This window comes from Callospermophilus lateralis, chromosome 7, assembly GCF_048772815.1.
Source record: "Callospermophilus lateralis isolate mCalLat2 chromosome 7, mCalLat2.hap1, whole genome shotgun sequence".
NCBI lineage: Eukaryota > Metazoa > Chordata > Mammalia > Rodentia > Sciuridae > Callospermophilus > Callospermophilus lateralis.
Window position 1 is genome coordinate 126,018,273 of NC_135311.1, and position 19,647 is coordinate 126,037,919.

General features: G+C 46.9%; 1 protein-coding gene across 2 annotated transcripts in view; it reads left to right on the forward strand.

The window, feature by feature from the left end:
- Pafah2 (platelet activating factor acetylhydrolase 2) overlaps positions 1 to 6,037 on the forward strand; it is a 35,157-nt gene extending 29,120 nt beyond the window's left edge. For both annotated transcript variants that reach the window (XM_076860999.2, XM_076861000.2), the window contains one exon: positions 1,460 to 6,037. In XM_076860999.2, coding sequence (XP_076717114.2) covers positions 1,460 to 1,554 — 95 coding nt within the window. In that variant the 3' untranslated portion in view covers positions 1,555 to 6,037. The remainder of the gene's footprint in view (positions 1 to 1,459) is intronic.
- The last annotated feature ends 13,610 nt before the right edge of the window (positions 6,038 to 19,647 follow it).

Below are 19,647 nucleotides of genomic sequence, written 5' to 3' on the forward strand. Positions count from 1 at the left end.
CTCATCCTCTTCACCTTGACTACCCTTCTTACATCACAGCAGCCTCACCTCCACCCTCAGCTTTGTCGTCCCTCCCCACATACAGCACTTACTCCCTTTTTACATCCTCCATAATTTATTTTGTTTGAGTCTCTCTCTGCCCACTAGATGATGAGCTCTCTAAAGACAGGGTTTCTGTCTCTTTTGCTCTTGGATGTATTTTAAGCACTAAGAACAGAAGGTGGCACACAGTGGGTGTGTTCAATATTTTTTGAGTTAGTGACTATGTAGTGCTGATGTGTTGAGCAATTACTCCATGCCAGGCACTGGATACCCAAAGAGAAATGAGAATGGTCCCTCCCTTTGTCCAGGGTTCTGTTTGTCTTGAGCGAGGCACCATTTGCCCATTCAGCTGAACCCTCCTCCCTTGGCTAAAGAGCTTAGACCCTTTATTTTTAAAATATTTTTTTAGTTGTAGATGAACAAAATATCTTTATTTTTGTGTGGTGCTGAGATTTGAGCCCAGTGCCTCGCTTGCCTGCAAGGCAAGTGATCTACCACTGAGCCACAACCCCAGTCCCAGACCCTTTCTTTTTTTTCTGGTGCTGGGGATTGAACCCAGGTGTGCACTACACTCTAGCCCTTGGGATTTTTTTTTTTTTTTTAAAGAGAGAGTGAGAGAGGGAGAGAGAGAGAATTTTAATATTTATTTTTTAGTTATCGGTGGAAACAACATCTTTGTTTGTACGTGGTGCTGAGGATCGAACCCGGGCCGCACGCATGTCAGGCGAGCACGCTACCGCTTGAGCCACATCCCCAGCCCCCTTGGGATTTTTTTTGAGATAGGGTCTCACTAAGTGCTGAGGCTGGCCTTGAACTCGGGATCCTCCTGACTGTTCTTGCCACGTGAGGCCCCTCTGCACGTGATCCCAGGGCTGCCTCTGGAGTTACGCCTGGTGTTAATGCTGCTTTATGGAATTGCTACCCTGTGGCTTCTGCCTGGGGTGACGTGGTAGTTGCACCCAGTGGCCATGTACTAGGATCTCTTCTTGTTTAGCAGCATCCCTAAGCCTGGAAGCTGACTTTCCATTTTCTCTGCCTTCCTGTCCTGGATGTAAATTTTGTCTCCAGCTCTTATCAGCTGCAGCTGACCTTGGGCAAATCAGGTTAGCTTCTCAACTATACAGTGGCACTTAGCCCACAGGGTAATTGTGAAAATTATGTGAAACACCATTCCCTGGAATGGTTCTGCTTCAGGGTGTTTTGCCAGCTGTTACATCATTACTGAGTTGCCGCAGATTAAGTCAGTCATTTATAAAGGCACAGAGTGATCATTACTGCTCCCGCCGTCACAACCACCAGCCAGTCCGTCTGGTATCCCAGGTGCTCCTCTCTGGGATGACCCCTGAGTCCCCGAGAGCTCCTCTTTGGCCTCACTTTACAATGATTTGCCTAACCTTCCTCTTCTTTCCCCTTTCAGACCTGAAAGAGAACTATGATCAATGGAACGACCTCATGGAAGGCATTGGACCGTCCCTCATCCCGGGGGCTCCACACCATCTGTCTAGTCTGTAGGCTCAACTGGCCATTTGTAAAAGGTCACTCGAGCTGAGCTTCCCGGGGCCACCCATAGCCTGTCGGGAGGGGTCCACAGGACTCTCTTTCACTGACTGAGAGGATTAATCACCCTGCAGATTGGATAGCTGGGTTCTTTGATCTTGGACTTGTTGATCTTAAACTCATGTTGTGACAGGGATCATTAACTGATGGACACAGTGATTCTGTGGGACCTTGATGGTGTGGGGAACAAGCAGTGGGGGGGTGGGGGGAGCGAGGGGAGAGCTGGGAGGTGAAGACTCAGCCCCCCGCCCCACCAGCCTCCTGCCTCACCTTGGGCCAGTGCTGCTTCCTCTGTGGCAACGGTGACGCCAGAGCACAGAGGGAGACCTTCAGGGCTTCCTGCCCTGCCTGGCACTGCCTCTCCCGCCTCTCCACCTTCTCCCTCCCCAGGGCCCCTTGGTGACACAGGCACCCTAGGTAATTTTCAAGGATACGGGCCATCACCAGATTTGCCATTTATTTTCAGTTTTTCTCATTGCGTGAAGCCTAGTTCTGGGCCTCAGTTATACCTCCAGCCCACGGGAGGCGGGTGGTATCGTTCTGACAGGGAGAGTCTCTACGGCACAAAGGGGTGCCTCAGAGCTCTGGGGGTTTGGGGGTTTTGCCAGGAAGCAAATGAGCAGGTTGGTTTGGGCAGAGAGGAAAGCAGTGCTGTCACCGTTAGCACAGGACTTGCCACAGAGGGAGGTAGTTTGGTCAGCTCAGACTCCAAGGCCACTCCTAGAGAAGTCTAGGATCAGCTCAGTTTTGCCTGTTGCCTCAGATACCTTGAACCGCCAACCTGCTCAGAAGCAGGGTGCTTTAGTGGTCTTTCTTCTTTGCCTCAGGGTCTGAGGCAAAAAAAGAAAAAGAAAAAAGATGAAATTTCCTTTCTGTTCCATTTATAATTTGAATGATATCGATACTCACGTTTGCCTAATGATAGATTTGGAATATTCTCTCTCTTTAATCTGCATTAGATCAAGAGCGGGAGCCATCTGGAAGTTATGCTTCCTTCTGTCTTTTTTTGTTCAATAACCACGTGGGCCCCTGTATACAAGTCTTTGTAAGGAAAGGAAGACTCCAAGGCATCTAGTTTGTCAGCCTGAAACTCCACCTCCACCTTCACGGCTTCTAACCTCAGTCCTGGGAGGGGACCCGGAGCAGGCAGGAGCAAAAAGGAAGGGCATCTACACAGTAGTCCAAGTCAGGGTCACCAAGCAAGCTGGAGGCTGGGCACAGTGGTGCACGCCTGTGGTCCCATGGTCCAGGAGGCTGAGGCAAGAGGATCACGAGTTCATAGCCAGCCTCAGCAACTTAGTAAGACCCTGTCTCAAAAAATAAAAAGGGCTGGGGATGTGGCTCAGGGGTCAAGTGCCCTTGGGTTCAATCCCTGCTATCAAAAAAAACCAAAAAAAGCACACTGGAGGATCTGTGAATTTCGTGGCATCCTAGGAGCATCAGGAGGATGTCATTAAGTCCCAGGGATCTGGAGCTATATAGCCTGGTTTGGAGTCCTGACTCCAACATTGCTAACTGGGTGAATGAGCAGATTTTATTCTCTTCCCAGTCTCAGTTCCTGCATTTCTAAAGTGAGGGTCTGCACTATGAAGAGTTGGAAGGATTAAGTGAGGGGATATATTTAATCCCTGGGTTATTAAAATTTGTTTCCTACTTTCCAAACACATGAGGGTTTTGTAGCTGTAGGTATTATTTTCTCAATCAATTGCTTTGTGGTCAGAGAAAATGACCCACATGGTTTACATCCTTCAGCATTTGTTGAAACTTGATTGTTGGCCATGTGTGAGGTGCGTTTTGTAAATATTCCGTGCTTCAAAAGACTGGATTCTTTATGTGATGACATGCTCTTCCTCAACAATGCATCATGGATTTCCTTTCACAAGAGCATATTCAGATACACAGTGGGGCCCTCCAGCCCCCACGTGGGGACCAGAGTCCCTCAGCACTCACAAGATGATCCCTGGACCAGCCCTGAGGAGTTGCCACCCAAATGCAGTAGTACTTGAGACCCTGCTTCTACCTGAGACCCATAAATAATACAGGTATGTTTGCAAAGCCCTCCACAGAAGGTCTGGGACCGCTCAAGAGAAAGGAATAGTTAGAAATGGGACCCTCTTCTCCATTCAGTTCAGCTATGACTCATTGGATCAGGTAGATTTTCCATTTAGGTTAAAATTACCCTTTAAGCCACAGCATGTAATATTGACTCTTAGGAATGGGCATATACCAAAGAGAACTCCACTTCTTAGAGTGAACTGACCCATTTAATCTTTTAGGATTGTGTTAGGATAGACTAGCTGATATGGTGCTAACATGCAGCCCCCCAAAAGCAATGAAAGTTCGTTTCTTGCCCTTGCTGCTTGTCCTCTGTGGGTCAGCTGTAGGCTCAGCTCAGTGTCATTTTTATCCTCATTCTGGGACCTAGGTGAATGAAGCACCTACCAGTCCAAAAGCTGCTATCTAGATCTCTAGAAGTGATACAGTGTCCATTCATGTGTTGTAAGTTAGAGTCCATTATCTGGCCATTCATAGCACCTCCTGCCATTCCAAGAGAGCCCAGAAATTAGGGACCAGGTCTCATGTCAGAGCGGAGGTGACCTCTGGTCTCTGGGTGGTGGGTGTATTTGCACCTGCCCTCCAGCTCCCAGCAGCTGTCCTTTTAGTCCTCTTGATGGCTTTTCAGAGTTTGCCTTCTCTCCTGAGGTCATGCTGCCAGTTGTCACTCTTCCAAGCCTTTAACGTGCCAGTCACTAGCAGCCTCTTCACATCAAATTTGTGACTCCTGATGTCCAGTGGACTGAGAAATCAGCCACGTTATTTGAAACTGTGCATCAAGGAAAGCTGGACAGTCACAGAGGCTTTAGGGACCCTTCTACAACCAAGCCTGTTTCCTGTAGCTCAGGGGCTTTGTGGTCACTCTGACTGCCATGGAGGGATATCACGAGGCCTTTTGTCATTTGTTCTGCTTTTGGGTTAGCTGTGTCCCATCACAGCCAGATTTCAAAGGCCAAGTGTCACTGGCCATAGTTGTGTGGCAGAATGACAGTGATAATCACAGTAATCAGCCAGTGTTTCTCGGGCCCCTGCTGTGTGTCAGGGACTGCACTCTGTGCTCTGAATGCATCCTGTACTTCTCACAGTAACCCCATGAGGTCAGGGGCATGAGCTTCATCTTACGCACAAGGAAACAGAAGACAAGTGATTTCATGACTGGAGCAACAATTTGGCAAAAGTAGGTCTTGGCATCAAAATCCAAGCTTCTCATCACTGAGTCATAGTAATAGTACCTAAGAGACATACCTGGTTTTGCACTTGCTTTGGTTTCTTCAGACTGTCAGAGTATGGGCAAAAACTTCACGATAGATTGAAATGTCAGGATCTCTGGCGATATCTATGGCCCATATTGAGTTTCAGTGATAACTTTAGTGCTATTGAAAAAGGGGGTTGGGAAGAGAACTGAGCCTCATGAGAACTCTTAAGTCAGAGTCCATCTTCTGGCCTGTTGGTTTGATAAACCTGGAATGCAGGATTAAGAATGTGGGCTTCAGGGGCTGGGGATGTGGCTCAAGCGGTAGCGCGCTCGCCTGGCGTGCGTTTTGCCCGGGTTCGATCCTCAGCACCACATACAAAGATGTTGTGTCCACCAAAAAACTAAAAAAAAAAAAAAAAAAAAAGAATGTGGGCTTCAAGGCTGGGCTTGTGGCTCAGTGGTAGAGCACTTGCCTTGTACATGTGAGACACTGGATTCAATCCTCAGCACCACATATATTGTGTCCATCTACAACTAAAAAAAAAAATTCAAAGAATGTTGTCTTCAAACTAAGCGTGGTGGTGCACACCTGTAATCCCAGTAACTCAGGAGGCTGAGGCAGAAGGATTGCAGGTTCACAGCCAGCCTCAGTAATTTGGTGAGGCCCTAAGCAACTTAGTGAGACCCTGTCTCAAAATAAAACGCTGGGATGTGGCTCAGAGGCCCTGGGGTTAAAGCCCCAGTACAAAAAAAAAAAAACAAAGGAACATGGTCTTCAAAGTCAGCCCACTCTAACACTGTTAGCCTGTCACTGAATGCTTCTTTATCAGCTTACGTGACTTTGTATTTTCTCACTCATAAGATGTAAAGCTTACGTGACTTTGTATTTTCTCACTCATAAGATGTAACTTCTTTCCTTTGTGTGTGTGAGTGTGTGTGTGTGTGGGGGGGGGTATTGGGGACTGAACCCAGGAGTGCTCAACACTGAGGTACATCTCCTGCCCCTTTTATTTGAGACAGGATCTTCCCAATTTGCAGAGGCTGGCCTTGAACTTGCAATCCTCCTGCCTCAGCCTCCTGAGTAGCTAGAAATACCTGCTATAAAATGCAAATCATAACAGTATTTATCTCATCATATGATGTTATCATTAAAGTAATGCATAATAATTACTCAGCATAGTGGCTGTATTAAGGGCTCAATAAACATTCACTCTTACTAGTGTGGTTTCATTTGGTCCTCCTTACAGACCTGACAGGTTAGGTATAATTTGCCCTAGCACTAAATGGTCCAGCTGGTCTGGGGTTAATTTCTCATTCTTGTATCTAAAGTTTCATGAAATCTAACCGCCACTCAGTTGCTACCCTTGTGTCCTCCTGTCAGGTGGAGCTAGATGAAGAGAGACAGTTTCCCATTCTCTTTATTCTGGTTTCCCTGCTTTAGACATCCAAAAATCTGCAGCCGGGTGTGATGGTGTACGCCTGTCATCCCAGTGTCTTGGGAGGCTGGGGCAGGAGGATCGCAAGTTCAAAGCCAGCCTTAGCAACTAAATGAGGCCCTAAGCAACTTACTGAGACCTTGTCGAAAAAATTACAAAGGGATGGGCATGACCAGTGTAAGGTCCCTGCTTAGCATCTGGATGGCCCTCTTAAGTGACAGCCTCCATTTTAAGAAAAATTTCACTTCTATCCTTGGGCCTTTCTGAGAAAGGCTCCCCACTCCCCCATACCAACCCCACCCTTAACCACCTGCATTAGGACCGCCAGGCTCTAATCCCTGAGCCCGCCCCATAAAAGTCCAGAACCCCAAACCTGTGTTGCCTCTCTGTCTATGGAGAGATGGCCTTTATTTGTCACCTGTATCTCTGCCTGGGTTCCGTCTTTCATTTCTCGCTTACCTGTCTCTGGATTCCTCGCTTTCCTTTCAACCGGTGCGACTCGTCAAAATACGCTCTACTGTCATATATACCTACAAAGAACAAATAGCAAAAGGATATTGAGGAAGAGAAAAAAGCCTGGGGATGTGGCTCAGTGGTTAAGCGCCCCTGGGTTCAATCCCTGGTACCAAAAAAAAAAAAAAAAATCCATACCTGGTTCCAACCCTGCAGGTCCTCTGTCACCAGGGGCACGCCACACTCAGGTTCTGGTCTGAGTTTTAAGTCACACCTAATCATCTCCGTGCATTTATGCACTAGGTACCCACAGAAGGGTCTGAAATGTCAACTGGGAGAAGTGGGAGAAGCTCTGTGTAGTGTGGCCAAAGGGGAGGACCTGGCCAGGAAGATGGTAGTAGAGGCCACATGTGTTGATTTTTGTCTGTCTGCTTCAAGCCTGGGGTCAGGGGGTGAGGTGCCTTGTGTCCTCAGGAGACATCCCCCAGCCTGGGAAGGGCCTCTGCACAGTCCCTCCCTCCCTGCAGCATCCCTGTCCTGCTGAGCTCTCTCGTTCCCTCCCCTGGGTGTTCTCCAGCAGCTGGCCCTGAACTAAGGCTTACAGGCTCTGCTGCCAGGTCGGCCTGGGCACCGCCCTTGTGTAGAGTCCCAGCCCAGCATGCTGGGCCACATTGGAGCCCTGAGCTCCTTCCTCATTCCTTGTCACTTCACCTTCTCTTGCTCTGAGACCCTCTGTGTGTGTGTGTGACCCTGGACTTCAGCTTCCCTATCTGTCAATGGGGATGTGAGGTGGCCATTGTTGAACTGGCTGATCTGTGAGTCCCTTCAGCTCTGGGGGGTTTCTGTCACTGGGGTCTTAAGATGTGCAGGATGGCCAGGGCGTGGTGCACGCCTGAAATCCCAGCACTTGGGAGGCTGAGGTAGGAGGAGGGTTTCAAGTTCAAGGTCAGCCTCAGCAATTTAGGAAGACCCTGTCTCTAAAAAAGGGCTGGGGGTGTGGCTCCGACTTGCAGGCTGCTTCTTTCCTAAGGAATTGGGCTCTTTTCCTCACTCTGCCTTGTCTTGCCCTTCCTCTCCTGCCCCCTATTTCTTGCAGAATACTTCCACAGTCCCCTTCCTGTGCCCTCCCATCGTCCCAGCAGACATTCACCCCCCTTCTCAACCAGGTTTGCTTACTTTCAGATCTTTCCAGCCTCCTTTCTTTTTTAAAGAAAGAGTGAGAGAGAGAGAATTTTAATATTTATTTTTTAGTATTTGGCGGACACAACATCTTTGTGGTGCTGAGGATCGAACTCGGGCCGCACGCATGCCAGGCGAGCGCGCTACCGCTTGAGCCACATCCCCAGCCCCTTTTTTATTTTTTTTAAACTCCTGAAATTTTTTTATCTATATATATTTTTGAGTTGTAGACGGACACAATACCTTTATTTTGTTTATTTTTATGTGGTGCTGAGGATGGAACCCAGCACCTCACACATGCCAGGCAAGCACTCTGCCACTGAGCCCCAGCCCCAGCCCCAGCCTCCTCTCTGTACCAAGTACTGCTAGCTCTCAGACCCATTTCTAATCCACCTCTTCTATGAAAGTGTCCTGATTAAATTCAGCGAGCATTTGATCTCTGGCCCCCGGCGTCCCGCGAGAGCCACAGTCTGTGCCACCTTCAGCATCGAACATGATTCCATTATTCCAGGAGCAGTCCCATCTGTGGTTGGGAAAGAGCAGCCTCCTGTTGAGTGACATGGGGAGAGGGGATCCTTGCGCCCAGCCCCCATCCGTTTCTTGTTCCCCAGCCAGGCTTGGGGCCCGCTGGGGTTGGCCCACTCTCATGTCTCCAGCTGCCCCTGCTGCCCTGTTTTTGGTTTCTCCAGATCCCAGCTGTGGAGCCACAGAGCCAGCGAGAGTTCAGCCAAGGGCGGCTGGAGCGAACTTCAGCGCTACATGGACAAGTAGCATTTGGGAATTAAAAGCAGGGCAGAGTGGAGCCCAAATCACACCGTGTTGGAAACGAGGGGAAGCAGTTTGCTGGCTTATTTTTCCCATCTTGCTTTCATCTAAAAAAAGAAGCTACTTAGAAATACAGTCCCCCTCAGGCTGCTAAGCCAGATGGCCCCTAGATGCTCAGCCTGCCAAGTGTGTATATATAATTATTCATCTTCATGGAATCACACCCAAGTTTGAATTCAGTCACTGACACTTTTTTTTTTTTTTTTTTTTTTTTTTTGCTACTTGATCTACAGCCAGTGATACCTTCTGAACTTTTGTTTCTTCTTCTGTAAAATGCCGTCACTAGTGTCTGCTTTGCCCATCTCAGGGTATTTTTGGTGGGATTGGGTGGACTCAATGTAAAATATAATAGCACTTTGTAATCGGCAAAGCACTAGACAAATCTCCTTTGCTGTTAATAAGAAAAAGTGCCATATTTTGTTTTTGTGGTAATGTGCTACTACTTAATGAGCACTTACTCTGTGCCAGATACTGTGCTAAGTGTTTTACATGCATTGTTTCATTTAATCCTAACCTCATCTCCATTCTGCAAACTAGGTGAGGTTCAGAAAGATTTGCTGGCCCAGTCACATCATGCAGCACATAGGTGATGAAGCCAGGACTTGAGCCTAAACTGTGGGGCTCCAAGGCCAGTGCTTTTAACCCCTGTTTATTACTGTATTGCTCTTGCTTGCTCTAACACACCACACACACACACACACACACACACACACAAAGTCCTTGATCCTATATAGACTAAAATAACCCACACTTTGTTCTCTAGTTAAATGCACTAAGCAACTGAGTCAACTGCTACATTTATTGAAGACCCGCCCGACTGAGTCTCGACCATAAAGTGCTTTGCTCACAGTGAAGACGGGCTCCTCCCATCCATGCCTGCATCTCCTGTAAAGTGAACAATTCAGGACACAAACCCATTGGTGCTCTATCCTATAAACCAGGGAGCCAACCAGCTGGCAGAGAAATGTTTAAAAATCTCTAACACACATTGTAGGTTGGTGATTCCACATCACTAATTAGCATGCTCTAGATGCACATTGGGATCATTTTGAGCTATGTAGAGATACAGATGTCCTGGCCACGTCTCAGAGATCCAGAGATGCTGATTCCAGAAGGCTTAGTGTGGGCCAGTTTTGTGTACGGTAAGTTCCAGGCGTGTGCCTGATCTGCAGCCAAGCTTGGGAGCCTTCACTAGGATTTAGGCCTTTTAGCCTATTTTCTTTTAGGAACAAGAGTCAGTGCTGGTTGGAATAAAGAATCTTTCAACTATAGAATTGGAAAAGCAATTAAATGATTTAGTCTGTGGGAAAACCAGAGCTCTGAGAACTCTCAACTTTTGCACATGATTCCATTATTCCAGGAACAGGAATGTGAGTTCAGGAGGCAGGGATTACTGGGGCCATCTTGGAGGCTGGCTGCCCACAGGGTTGAAGATGAGTTCAGAGTAGGCAGTTAGCAGACTTGAATTAAAATCCAGTGCTGGGGGTGTAGCTCGGTGGTAGAGCACTTGCTAAGCATGGGCAGGGTCCTGGGTTCATCACCAACACTGCAAAAAAAAGCCCCCCAAAGTTTCTAATTTGCAGTCTAGTGCTTTTTCTCAGGTAGTGGGGGGAGTACTGAGGATTGAACCCAAGGATACTTTACTGCTAAATTACATATGTAGACCTTCCTTTTTTTAAAATTTATTTTTTGGGGGTACCAGGGATTAAACTCGGGGGCATTCGACCACTGAGCCAGCCCTATTTTTGTATTTTATTTAGAGACAGGGTCCCAAGTTGCTTAGTGCCTTGCTTTTGCTAAGGCTGGCTTTGAACTCACGATCCTCCTGCCTCAGCCTCCCAAGCCACTGGGATTACAGGCATACACCACCGCATCCAGTGGCCTTCTTATTTTATTTTGAGACAGGGACTTACTAGGTTGCTGAGGCTGGCTTTGAACTTGCTATCCTCCTGCCTCAGCCTCCTGAGTCATCTGGGATTACAGGTGTATGCCACCGTACCTGCCTGCAGTCTAGTGCTTTAAATAGATCCACGGATGCTAGGATTTTGTCTTCACAAAACACCAGTCGCCATGACTCCTATGCTTTCCAGCAACCGTACCTGGGAGTTTTTGTGAAAGGAAGAGGCGTGGCCTAGAAGGCCTGTGAGCATAGACCCAGAGGGTCATTGCCATGTGTGCTCCCTCGTTCTATAAGGTTAGGGGTGGCCTGCACTGTGGCTGACCCTGTCCTCGTGGGACCAAATCTAGAGGGCCTCAAAGGCAAGTCAGCCATTCCACATGACAAATGTTGGATGTGTGTGTTACTCATCAGTGACACAGGAGGGTCAGCTCAACATCAGCAAAAGAGAAGGAGTAAGAAGGCTTCACAGAGTGTCATGTTCTTGAGCTTAATATTTTTATTATATATTGCTGCCTATTAAATTATCCCCAAATTTAATAGCTTAGAACAAACAGCTCCCTTTCAATGGCTCAGGAACCCTTTCAGCAGAGCAGCATGGCTGGGTGGTTCTGGTTGAAGGTCTCCCACAGAGTTGCAGTCAAGATGTTAGCTGGGAGGCTCGACTGGCTGGAGGACCCACTTCCAAGATGGCTTGCTCATGTGGTCAGTGGTGAAAGGCCCCAGGTCCCCACCACTTGGAGGGCTCCAGAGAACTGCTGCTCGACACTTGGCAACTGGTTTCTCCCAAAGCAAGTAAGAGAGGGTAAGATGGAAGCCACAACCTGTTTTATGACCCATCCTTGGAACCCCATCATCATTTCCACACTATGGTATGGACATAGGTCTGTCCTATCTGGTATGGGAGGGGACTCACAGGAACATGAGTACAGGAGGCAGGGGTCACTGGGGCCATCTTGGAGGCTGTTGCCCACCGTGCTATAAATGAGTAAGCTGTTCTAGCTGGATGAGAGAAGAAATGCACTGCAGGCAGAGGAATAACAACGGGTAAAATCATAGGATTGTGAATAGCAGGGTGTAACGTGTTAGGGATGTTGTAACCGGTATGGGAAAAAAAAACCGGACATAAGAGTTCACTGGAGTCAAGGAGGGCCATGTGTGCGAAGTGCATGAGTCAGGCCTGTATCCTGAAGGCCGGCAGTTTTCCCTCCAAAGCCAAAGCTATACCCACATCAGTTAAGTCAGAATCTCCAAGAGCCTTCCCCCACACCAGTAGTTTTCAAAGTTGCTCAGATAATTCCAAATTGCAGCCAAGGTTGCCCACCAGTGCCGTAGGCAACATGAAGTAGCTGAAAACCTTGAAGCAGGAGACTCCTGTGATCTCATTTCCAGTCTCCTCCATGATGGAAAAGTGTGGCTGTACCTTCTTTCTCTGCTCATCCAGAAAATTCCATATTAGAATTCATAAGTCCCTGGCATCTGTGCTCACCCCCTCACTTAGCTATTATAAGTTTCAGCATCTCTGCTACTAACAGTGAAGCAGAAATAACTAAACTGTAGCATCCCCAAGTAAGTCCCCAGCATCTTAAATTGCCTCTTATTTACAAACTTCCAAACCAACATTGATGCCTACGTTCCTACCCTATCCTAGTCAGTCTTGAGGTCTTTTCCCACTGAATACTGTTGTACACTATGTGCTTCTCTCTTTCTCACAATGTCCCCTTTTTTTAGGGGGGCAAGGTACTGGAGATTGGACTCAGGGGTACTCAATCACTGAGCCATACCCCCAGCCCTGCTTTGTATTTTTATTTAGAGACAGGGTCTCACTGAATTGCTTAGAACCTGGCTTTTTCTGAGGCTGGCTTTGACCTCTTGATCCTCCTGCCTCAGCCTCCCAAACCACTGGGATTACAGGCATAAACCACCATGCCCGGATCTCATAGAATTCTTATCCAACAGTTTGAGACAGCAGAGTATATAAGGTCAGGCAGGGGTGTAGGCTTCTGACACAGAGCCACCTATGGATTTGAGCCACCTCCTGATGCCACTACTTTCTAATCTGGTGACTTAACTTCTCATGGCCTCAGTGAACTTATCTGAAAAAAAAAAAAAAATGATAATACCTACTTCAGAAGATTCTCCAAAAGCCTCTCTCTCCCTAACAATTGACATGCAGTCAGGGCTCTCTAAATGCTATCTATCACCCAGCACCAAAATGGCCCCTTGAGGTTCTATTGTGTCAACTTACCCCGGTCTGCTGCATTTTCCCCATTACAAGGAAACTTGAGCCATTTCTAGTTTTTAGCTACAACATACATTTCTTTGTATAGATTGGTAGGTTTTTCTCTCCTCTTGATGTTTGAGATGTGGCAACTGAAGAATGGGGAAGAGAAGTAACCTGTCAAAGATCACACTGCTTTTAGTGATGACCAGGCCTGGGACCAGGTCCCCGACACCCTGAGGCCTGACCTCTTGTTGTTCTCACCCTGCCACCCAGGCCCTGTTGTAACTGGAGACAGGAAGATGGGCCCTTCTTGCCTCCTCCCCTTGAGGCTGAGTGATTCTGATCTCCCACTGTGTCCTCTGACACCTCCCCTCCCGCCCTTTCATCATCCTAGAGGTCCCTCATCAATCCAGTATAATTGGAGCAGCGTCCCCATAGGTCCCCCTGGGAAATGGAAGCAGACAATGACTAATGCTTTGGAGACCCGGACTCCTCTCTTGGCGCCTCTGGATCTCCACGGGTTAGTGTCGTGCAATCCTGTTCAAAGTCCTTTCTTCTCCATTGAATCCACCCTCCTAGAACAGTGATACTTAGATGAACCACAGAGATCCTTTTCTGACCCTGACCCTGTTCTTGAAAATATGAGCACTCCAAGGGTCCACAATGCAGGTCCCTCAGTGGCAGATGTGTCCAGCCTCCTGACTCCAAGTGATGCTAGGAGGAGAGCCCTGGGGCCAGGAGGCGGACCTGGCAAACAAGCTGAGTGATGTTCAGTTTTCCCTTGCGAAAAAGGACTGTGCCCAGCTCCCAGCTCCGGGAGGTTACTTGGATAAATGACATAACTAATGTGGAATCTGGAGCTCTGGGCTCAATATATAGTGGCTATTGTTCCCTAGAGCAGGAACAGTTAAGAGCCTGGACTTAGGAGCCAGAGAATCTGTCACATCCTAGACACCCCTTTACTCGCTGTGCAGTCTCAGCTTAATTCACTTAATGAATTTACTTGTTTCAGGTAGTAAGCGAAGGACCTTAGAGATCATTTCATGTTGATTTCTCCACAATTTATCAAGGTACTGATTTCATTAATGAAGATACTGAGACGTGGATTTAGTAATTTTTACTAGTTCCATTCCTTTTTTCCTGATTACTCTCCAGCTTGCACGTTCTTTTACCAAACACACCCATCTTCTCTCCCTCCAAGCCTTAAGCATTCTCTCTTGCCTTTAAGCTCTGGATCAGGCCACAGACTCTGAGAAGTCTTCTCTTCCCCAGATTCCGTTCCCCCCCTCGGTTCCAGCCTGGCTGCAGACTGCTCCACCCTGCCAGCCTGGGCGCTCCTCTCCCTCCTGCGAGTTGCCTTTGTGTGTCTCCTCTCTGGGCCCTTGTAATGCACCCTGCTTCCCCTAACAAAGGATTTCCTAAACATACATCTCCCTGGCCAACTGGATGCAACCAACACGGCTTAACTGTACGGAGTGGAAAGTTCTGGGTATAAATTCATTTTTATCCCTCAATATGTTCAGGGATTCGTCCCTTCTTTGTTTTCCAGCATGCAGTCTGTGGGTACGAGATCTGATGCCAGTCTGAGTCTTGGTTCTTTATTTCTGGAAACTTCGAAGGCTGATCTTTATCTTTGAAGGTCACACTTTTTCACCAATATGTGTGCCTAAGATAGACATCTCTCTTTGATGGGAAAACTGATGAATAAAAGATTTGGTTGGTTAATATGGAAAGACAGCTGGCGCAGATTTCCTCAGAGCGTGTGAGTTTTTCTTGACACAAAGGATTTCTTTCCCGAGTGGAAGGCCTGACTCTGCTCTGGGTAGGTGAGCAGCGCCTGTGGATAAGCAGGCTGCTTGGCCAGGCGTGGTGGGGCTCGGCTGTAATTCCAGCAAATGAGGAGACTAAGGCAGAAAGATTGCAAGTTCAAGGCCTGCCTCAGCAATTTAGTGAGACCCTGTGTCAAAGTTAAAAATAAGAAGGGCCAGATGTGGCTGTGTGCTAAAGTACTCCTGAGTTCAATCCCCTGTCCTCTCCGGTACCAGAAACAAAGAAAGAAAAAGAAAAAACAAACAGCCTCCTCTCAAAGCATCTTAGGATCCCCATATGTGCAAAAAAAAGAAAAAAAAAAATGGAACAATGAACGGGTTAGGGGCCTGTTAGTGGCAACATATAGAAAACAGACTTGATCTGGTTTAAGCGAAAAAGGAATTTATCAGTGTAGGAAGTTGGAAGTGGGGTTGCTGAGTGCCCATATGGAGGCCTAGGGGTGGCCAGCAGCCCAGACTCCCAGCACCCTGGGAGGACCCTGGCAGTAGTCCCTCCCAGGGATCAGATTATCGGACCCCATGGAAGGAAGCCCGAACTGCTTGGCCCATGTACACACCTCTAGGACCAAGCACTGTGGACGAGGATAGGTACTGAGCAGCTAGGCTTGTGCCACACCTGCCTATTACGCAGGCACAGCGCCGTGACTGCTTCCCAGACCACACAGGACCGCAACTTTCTGACGCCCCCAGACCCTCATAAGGACTCTACGGTGTTTCATTCCTGAGAGGGGTTGCTTTTTGCTTTCCCCTCTGGGCCTCTGGTTAAATTTACTTATATGATACTGGGGTACTTTACCACTGAGCTGCATTCCCAGCCCTTTTTATTTTTAATTGAGAGACAGGGATCCTCCTGCCTCAGCCTCTTTCATAGCTGGGATTACAGGTGTGTACCATCACACCCAGCAAATCTGTAAGTTTTGTTTTTAGTGTCAAATGATGTGTCCAAAGTAGGCGTCTTGAGTTGCACTCTGAGCCTCCTCTAAGCTGCTTTGGGTGGCAGGCCACAGTCCCTGCATCCCTGGATGGGATACCTGGTATAAACAGGGCAGTGGCCTTCCAGGGAGCTGCCCTTTCTCCCTTTGAGATCTTAGCTTGAGTCACTATTTTTACTTTTTTTTTTTTTTGGTCAATTTATTTGGTTTCATCCCCACTTGTGTTTTCCACCACACCTCCTCATACTTGGAGGAACACAGGCTGTCTCAATCAATTTAGCCACTACACCATGACACCACAGCCTGGGGACTGAAACAACAGACCTTCCTTATAGTTCTGGAGGCCTGGAAGTCCAAGGCAATGTGCTGGCTGGTCGGTTCCCTGTGGGCTGCCCTCTTCTTAGCTTGCAGATGGCCACCTTTTACTATCTCCTCACACGGTGGAAGGACATCTGGTCTTTCTTCCTGTTCTTCAAGCAGTCTATCACAAGATGTACCCCAGCCCCTTTCTCATCATGCCGTCATGGGGACCCCACCTTGTGAGCTAAAACCCAACCATCTTTCCAAAGGCCCCGACTCTGAATACCATCACATTAGAGGTCAACGTAGGAGACTTAGGAGAACAACACGGATACTCAGTCATAACAGGTGCTTGTTGTAGAAAGTTCTGAAAAATTCAAAAACATAAAATTGAAGAAAAGCACAAAATATCCTACCATCTAAAGGTAAATAGGACTGGAAACTTACAGCTGTTTTCTTCAAATGTTTTTCATCCCTGGGGATTGAATCCAGGGGTGCTTTACAACTGGGATACATCCCCAGACCTGTTTTTTTTTTTTCCTGGAGATAGGATTTCACTAAGTTGGTTAGGACCTCTCTAAATTGCTAAGGCTGGCTTTGAACTTGTGATCCTCCAGCCTCAGCCTCCTAAGCTGTTGGGATTACAGGTGTGTACCACTGTATATCATTACATTAAAATATATATATATTTTTTTTGGGGGGGTACTAGGGATTGAACTCAGGTGCACTCAATTACTGACCCCCGTCCCTAGCCCTTTTTTTTATTTTTTATTTTTTTATTTTGAGACAGGGTCTCATTGAGTGGCTTAGCACCTCGTTTTTGCTGAGGCTGGCTTTGAACCTATAATCCTCCTGCCTCAGGTTACGCACCATCATGCCTGGTTTAAGATACATACTTTGAATCAGACCTGTAGTCCTAGCACTGAGCAGACTGACACAAAAGGATCACTAGAGTCCAGGAGTTTGAGCAGGGCATGGGCAAACTCTACCACCCACCTACATCCCCAGACCTTGGCTGGGGATGTAGGTGGGTGGTAGAGTATATACTTAGTATGGATCAAGCCTGGGGTTTGATTCCCAGCACCACAGGATAAAAAAGTATACTTTTATATAAAACTTTATATCTTATAAGCATTTTAAAAACATTTTTTTAAATTGTAGTTGGGTACAATACCTTTATTTGGTTTATTTTTTTTTAATATTTAGTTTTAGGTGGATACAGTATCTTTATTTTACATTCATGTGGTGCTGAGGATTGAACCCAGCACCTTGTGCATGCTGGGTAAGCATTCTACCACTGAGCCACGGCCCCAGCCCTTTATTTGTTTTTATGTGGTGCTGAAGATTGAACCCAAGGCCTCGCGTGTGCTAGGTGAGTGCTCTATGGCTGAGCCACAATCCTTGCCCCTCTTATAAACATTTTACTACAATAAAATATCTTTTTTTGGGGGGGGTACTAGTGATTGAACTCAGAGGCACTTGCCCCTGAGCCACATCCCTAGCCTTATTTTGTATTTTATTTAGAGACAGGGTCTCACCGAGTTGCTTAGCAAATTGCTTTTCCTGAGGCTGGCTTTGAACTTGAGATCCTCCTGAGGCACTGGGATTTCAGGCATGCACCACTGCACCTGGCTCACAATAAACCTATCTTTATAAATATTTTATAATATTTATATATCATTTTAAAGACAAAATACTCATACCCAAACTGTATCATAATTTATGTAACCAATCTAATGTTGGGTGCTGAGCTTGTTTTTACATTTTTACTATAAAAATTAACATTATTCCTTGTGATGGAACTATTCAGTGTCTTGACCATAGAATAGAGGTAGTCCCACGAAATTACAAATGATGAAATTGCATTGAACATGGCTGGGGGTATAGCTCAGAGCACTTGCCTCACATGCACAAGGCCTTGGGTTCAATCCCCAATACCACACCCCCCAAAAAAAAAAAATTGCGTATAACGAAACACCACACAAAGGAGTCCTCGTAAAGTGGTGGAATCTGAATAAGGTGGGTGAATCATATGAAGGTCAATTCCCAGGTTTGTGATTATGCAAGATGTTAAAGAGTGTATGGGATCTCTTGCTATTGTCTACAAATTAATTTTAAAAAATGAAAAGTATTTTAAAAACACTATCCTGAACATCTGTTTTATGTACATAGGTACCTCTCAATTTCTAATTTTTTTCTTTGGTTAGATTCCTAGGAGAGAAATTACTCATAAGAAAATTGAGTAAGAAGCTAGGTGCAGTGGTACATGAAATTTAGTAAGAAGCTAGGTGCAGTGGTGCACAACGTGTAATCCCAGCAATTTGGAAAGCTGAGGCAGGAGGATTGCAAGTTTGAGGCCAGCCTCAACAAGTTCAAGTCCCACCTGGGCAACTTAGCAAGGCCCTGTCACCAAATAAAAAGGTTGGGGATATAGGTCAGTGGGAAAGCACCTGGGTTCAATCCCCAGTATAAAAAAAAAAAAGAAAAAGAAAAAAGTTTTCAATAAGAAATAACTCTCAATCTCAGCACATTGGAGTTTATTGCCTATCACCCAAGAAGTCTTGCAGGCATAGAAAACTTACCCATGTGCTTGCAGGGGAAGAGGATTTCACCATACTGACAGACTGTTCTTACAAACCAATTTGCACTGAGAAATATAAGTGGAAGAGACAGGCCCTGTGCGGGAGCCAGAGCTTGGGGAGCCATGTTGTAATGGGAAGATTGATTGGTGAGATGGAGCCAGGAGAATGAAGTGACATGATCCAGACCAATGGAGCTGGTGGCATAGCTCATTGGTAGAACATTTAACCTAGAATATAGCAGGTTGAATCCCCAGCCCAGGAAAAAAGTTAAAAAAAGGAAAAGAAGAAAGATATGAGGCCAGTCCTGCTGTACAGGTCTCCACAGCAGAACTTAGCCATTGCCACCAGGAACAAACCCGTGGCTTCCTGGGCCAGGTACCTCTCACTTTGCAGTGCTTGAATGGGGTCAGCTTATATTTGCTTCTGTAACTCTCTCTCTCTGGGCTTCTAAGGTTTACTAAGCCCCAATCCACCAGTCTATTGTTCCCTTAGGTGTGTGAATATACCTAGCGGGTTATGGATAAATCCAATTGGCCTGGGTGTCAGTCTGTCTCCCAGCATTTGCCCATAATTCCTGGTTCAGTGGATCCCTGAAGGCTCTTATTTCTCTAAAATTGTCGGCATAACTGTGAGTGTCTGGTCAAATGAGTATTTTAGAGAGAATTTGTAATGTTTACCAGATCTTCAAAAAAGGATTTCGACTTAACATTGACCTAGTGAGGCCCCTGGGCTTTGTAGGAAGGAGGGCTTTACCAGCAGGATCCCATTTGATCCTCATTGAGGCCAGGAATTTCGTCCCAAGTGTTCAGCTTGGGCAAGCTGAAGGCCTGCTGCTTTGGAGTGGCTTTGTAAACCTCTTCCCTGTGAATGTCTGTGCCTCGGTGAAATCTCGTTTCTCTTTTATCTTTCTGGATGAGGAATGATTTGCAACGAGGAGGTGACCCATGACACATGGCACTGTGGAATGCTTTGTCGGTGGCTGAGCTCTGCTGTCTGTCCTGGACTTCAGTTAGCTGTTCTCTTTTCTCACCTACAGGCCTCCCTGTGCCGTGCCCTCAGATTAACCCATGGACTGGCACCGAGTCCGCGTCTTGCTCACTTTGGCAGCCTGAATGCCCGGATGCTCCTGTAAATGCCCTTT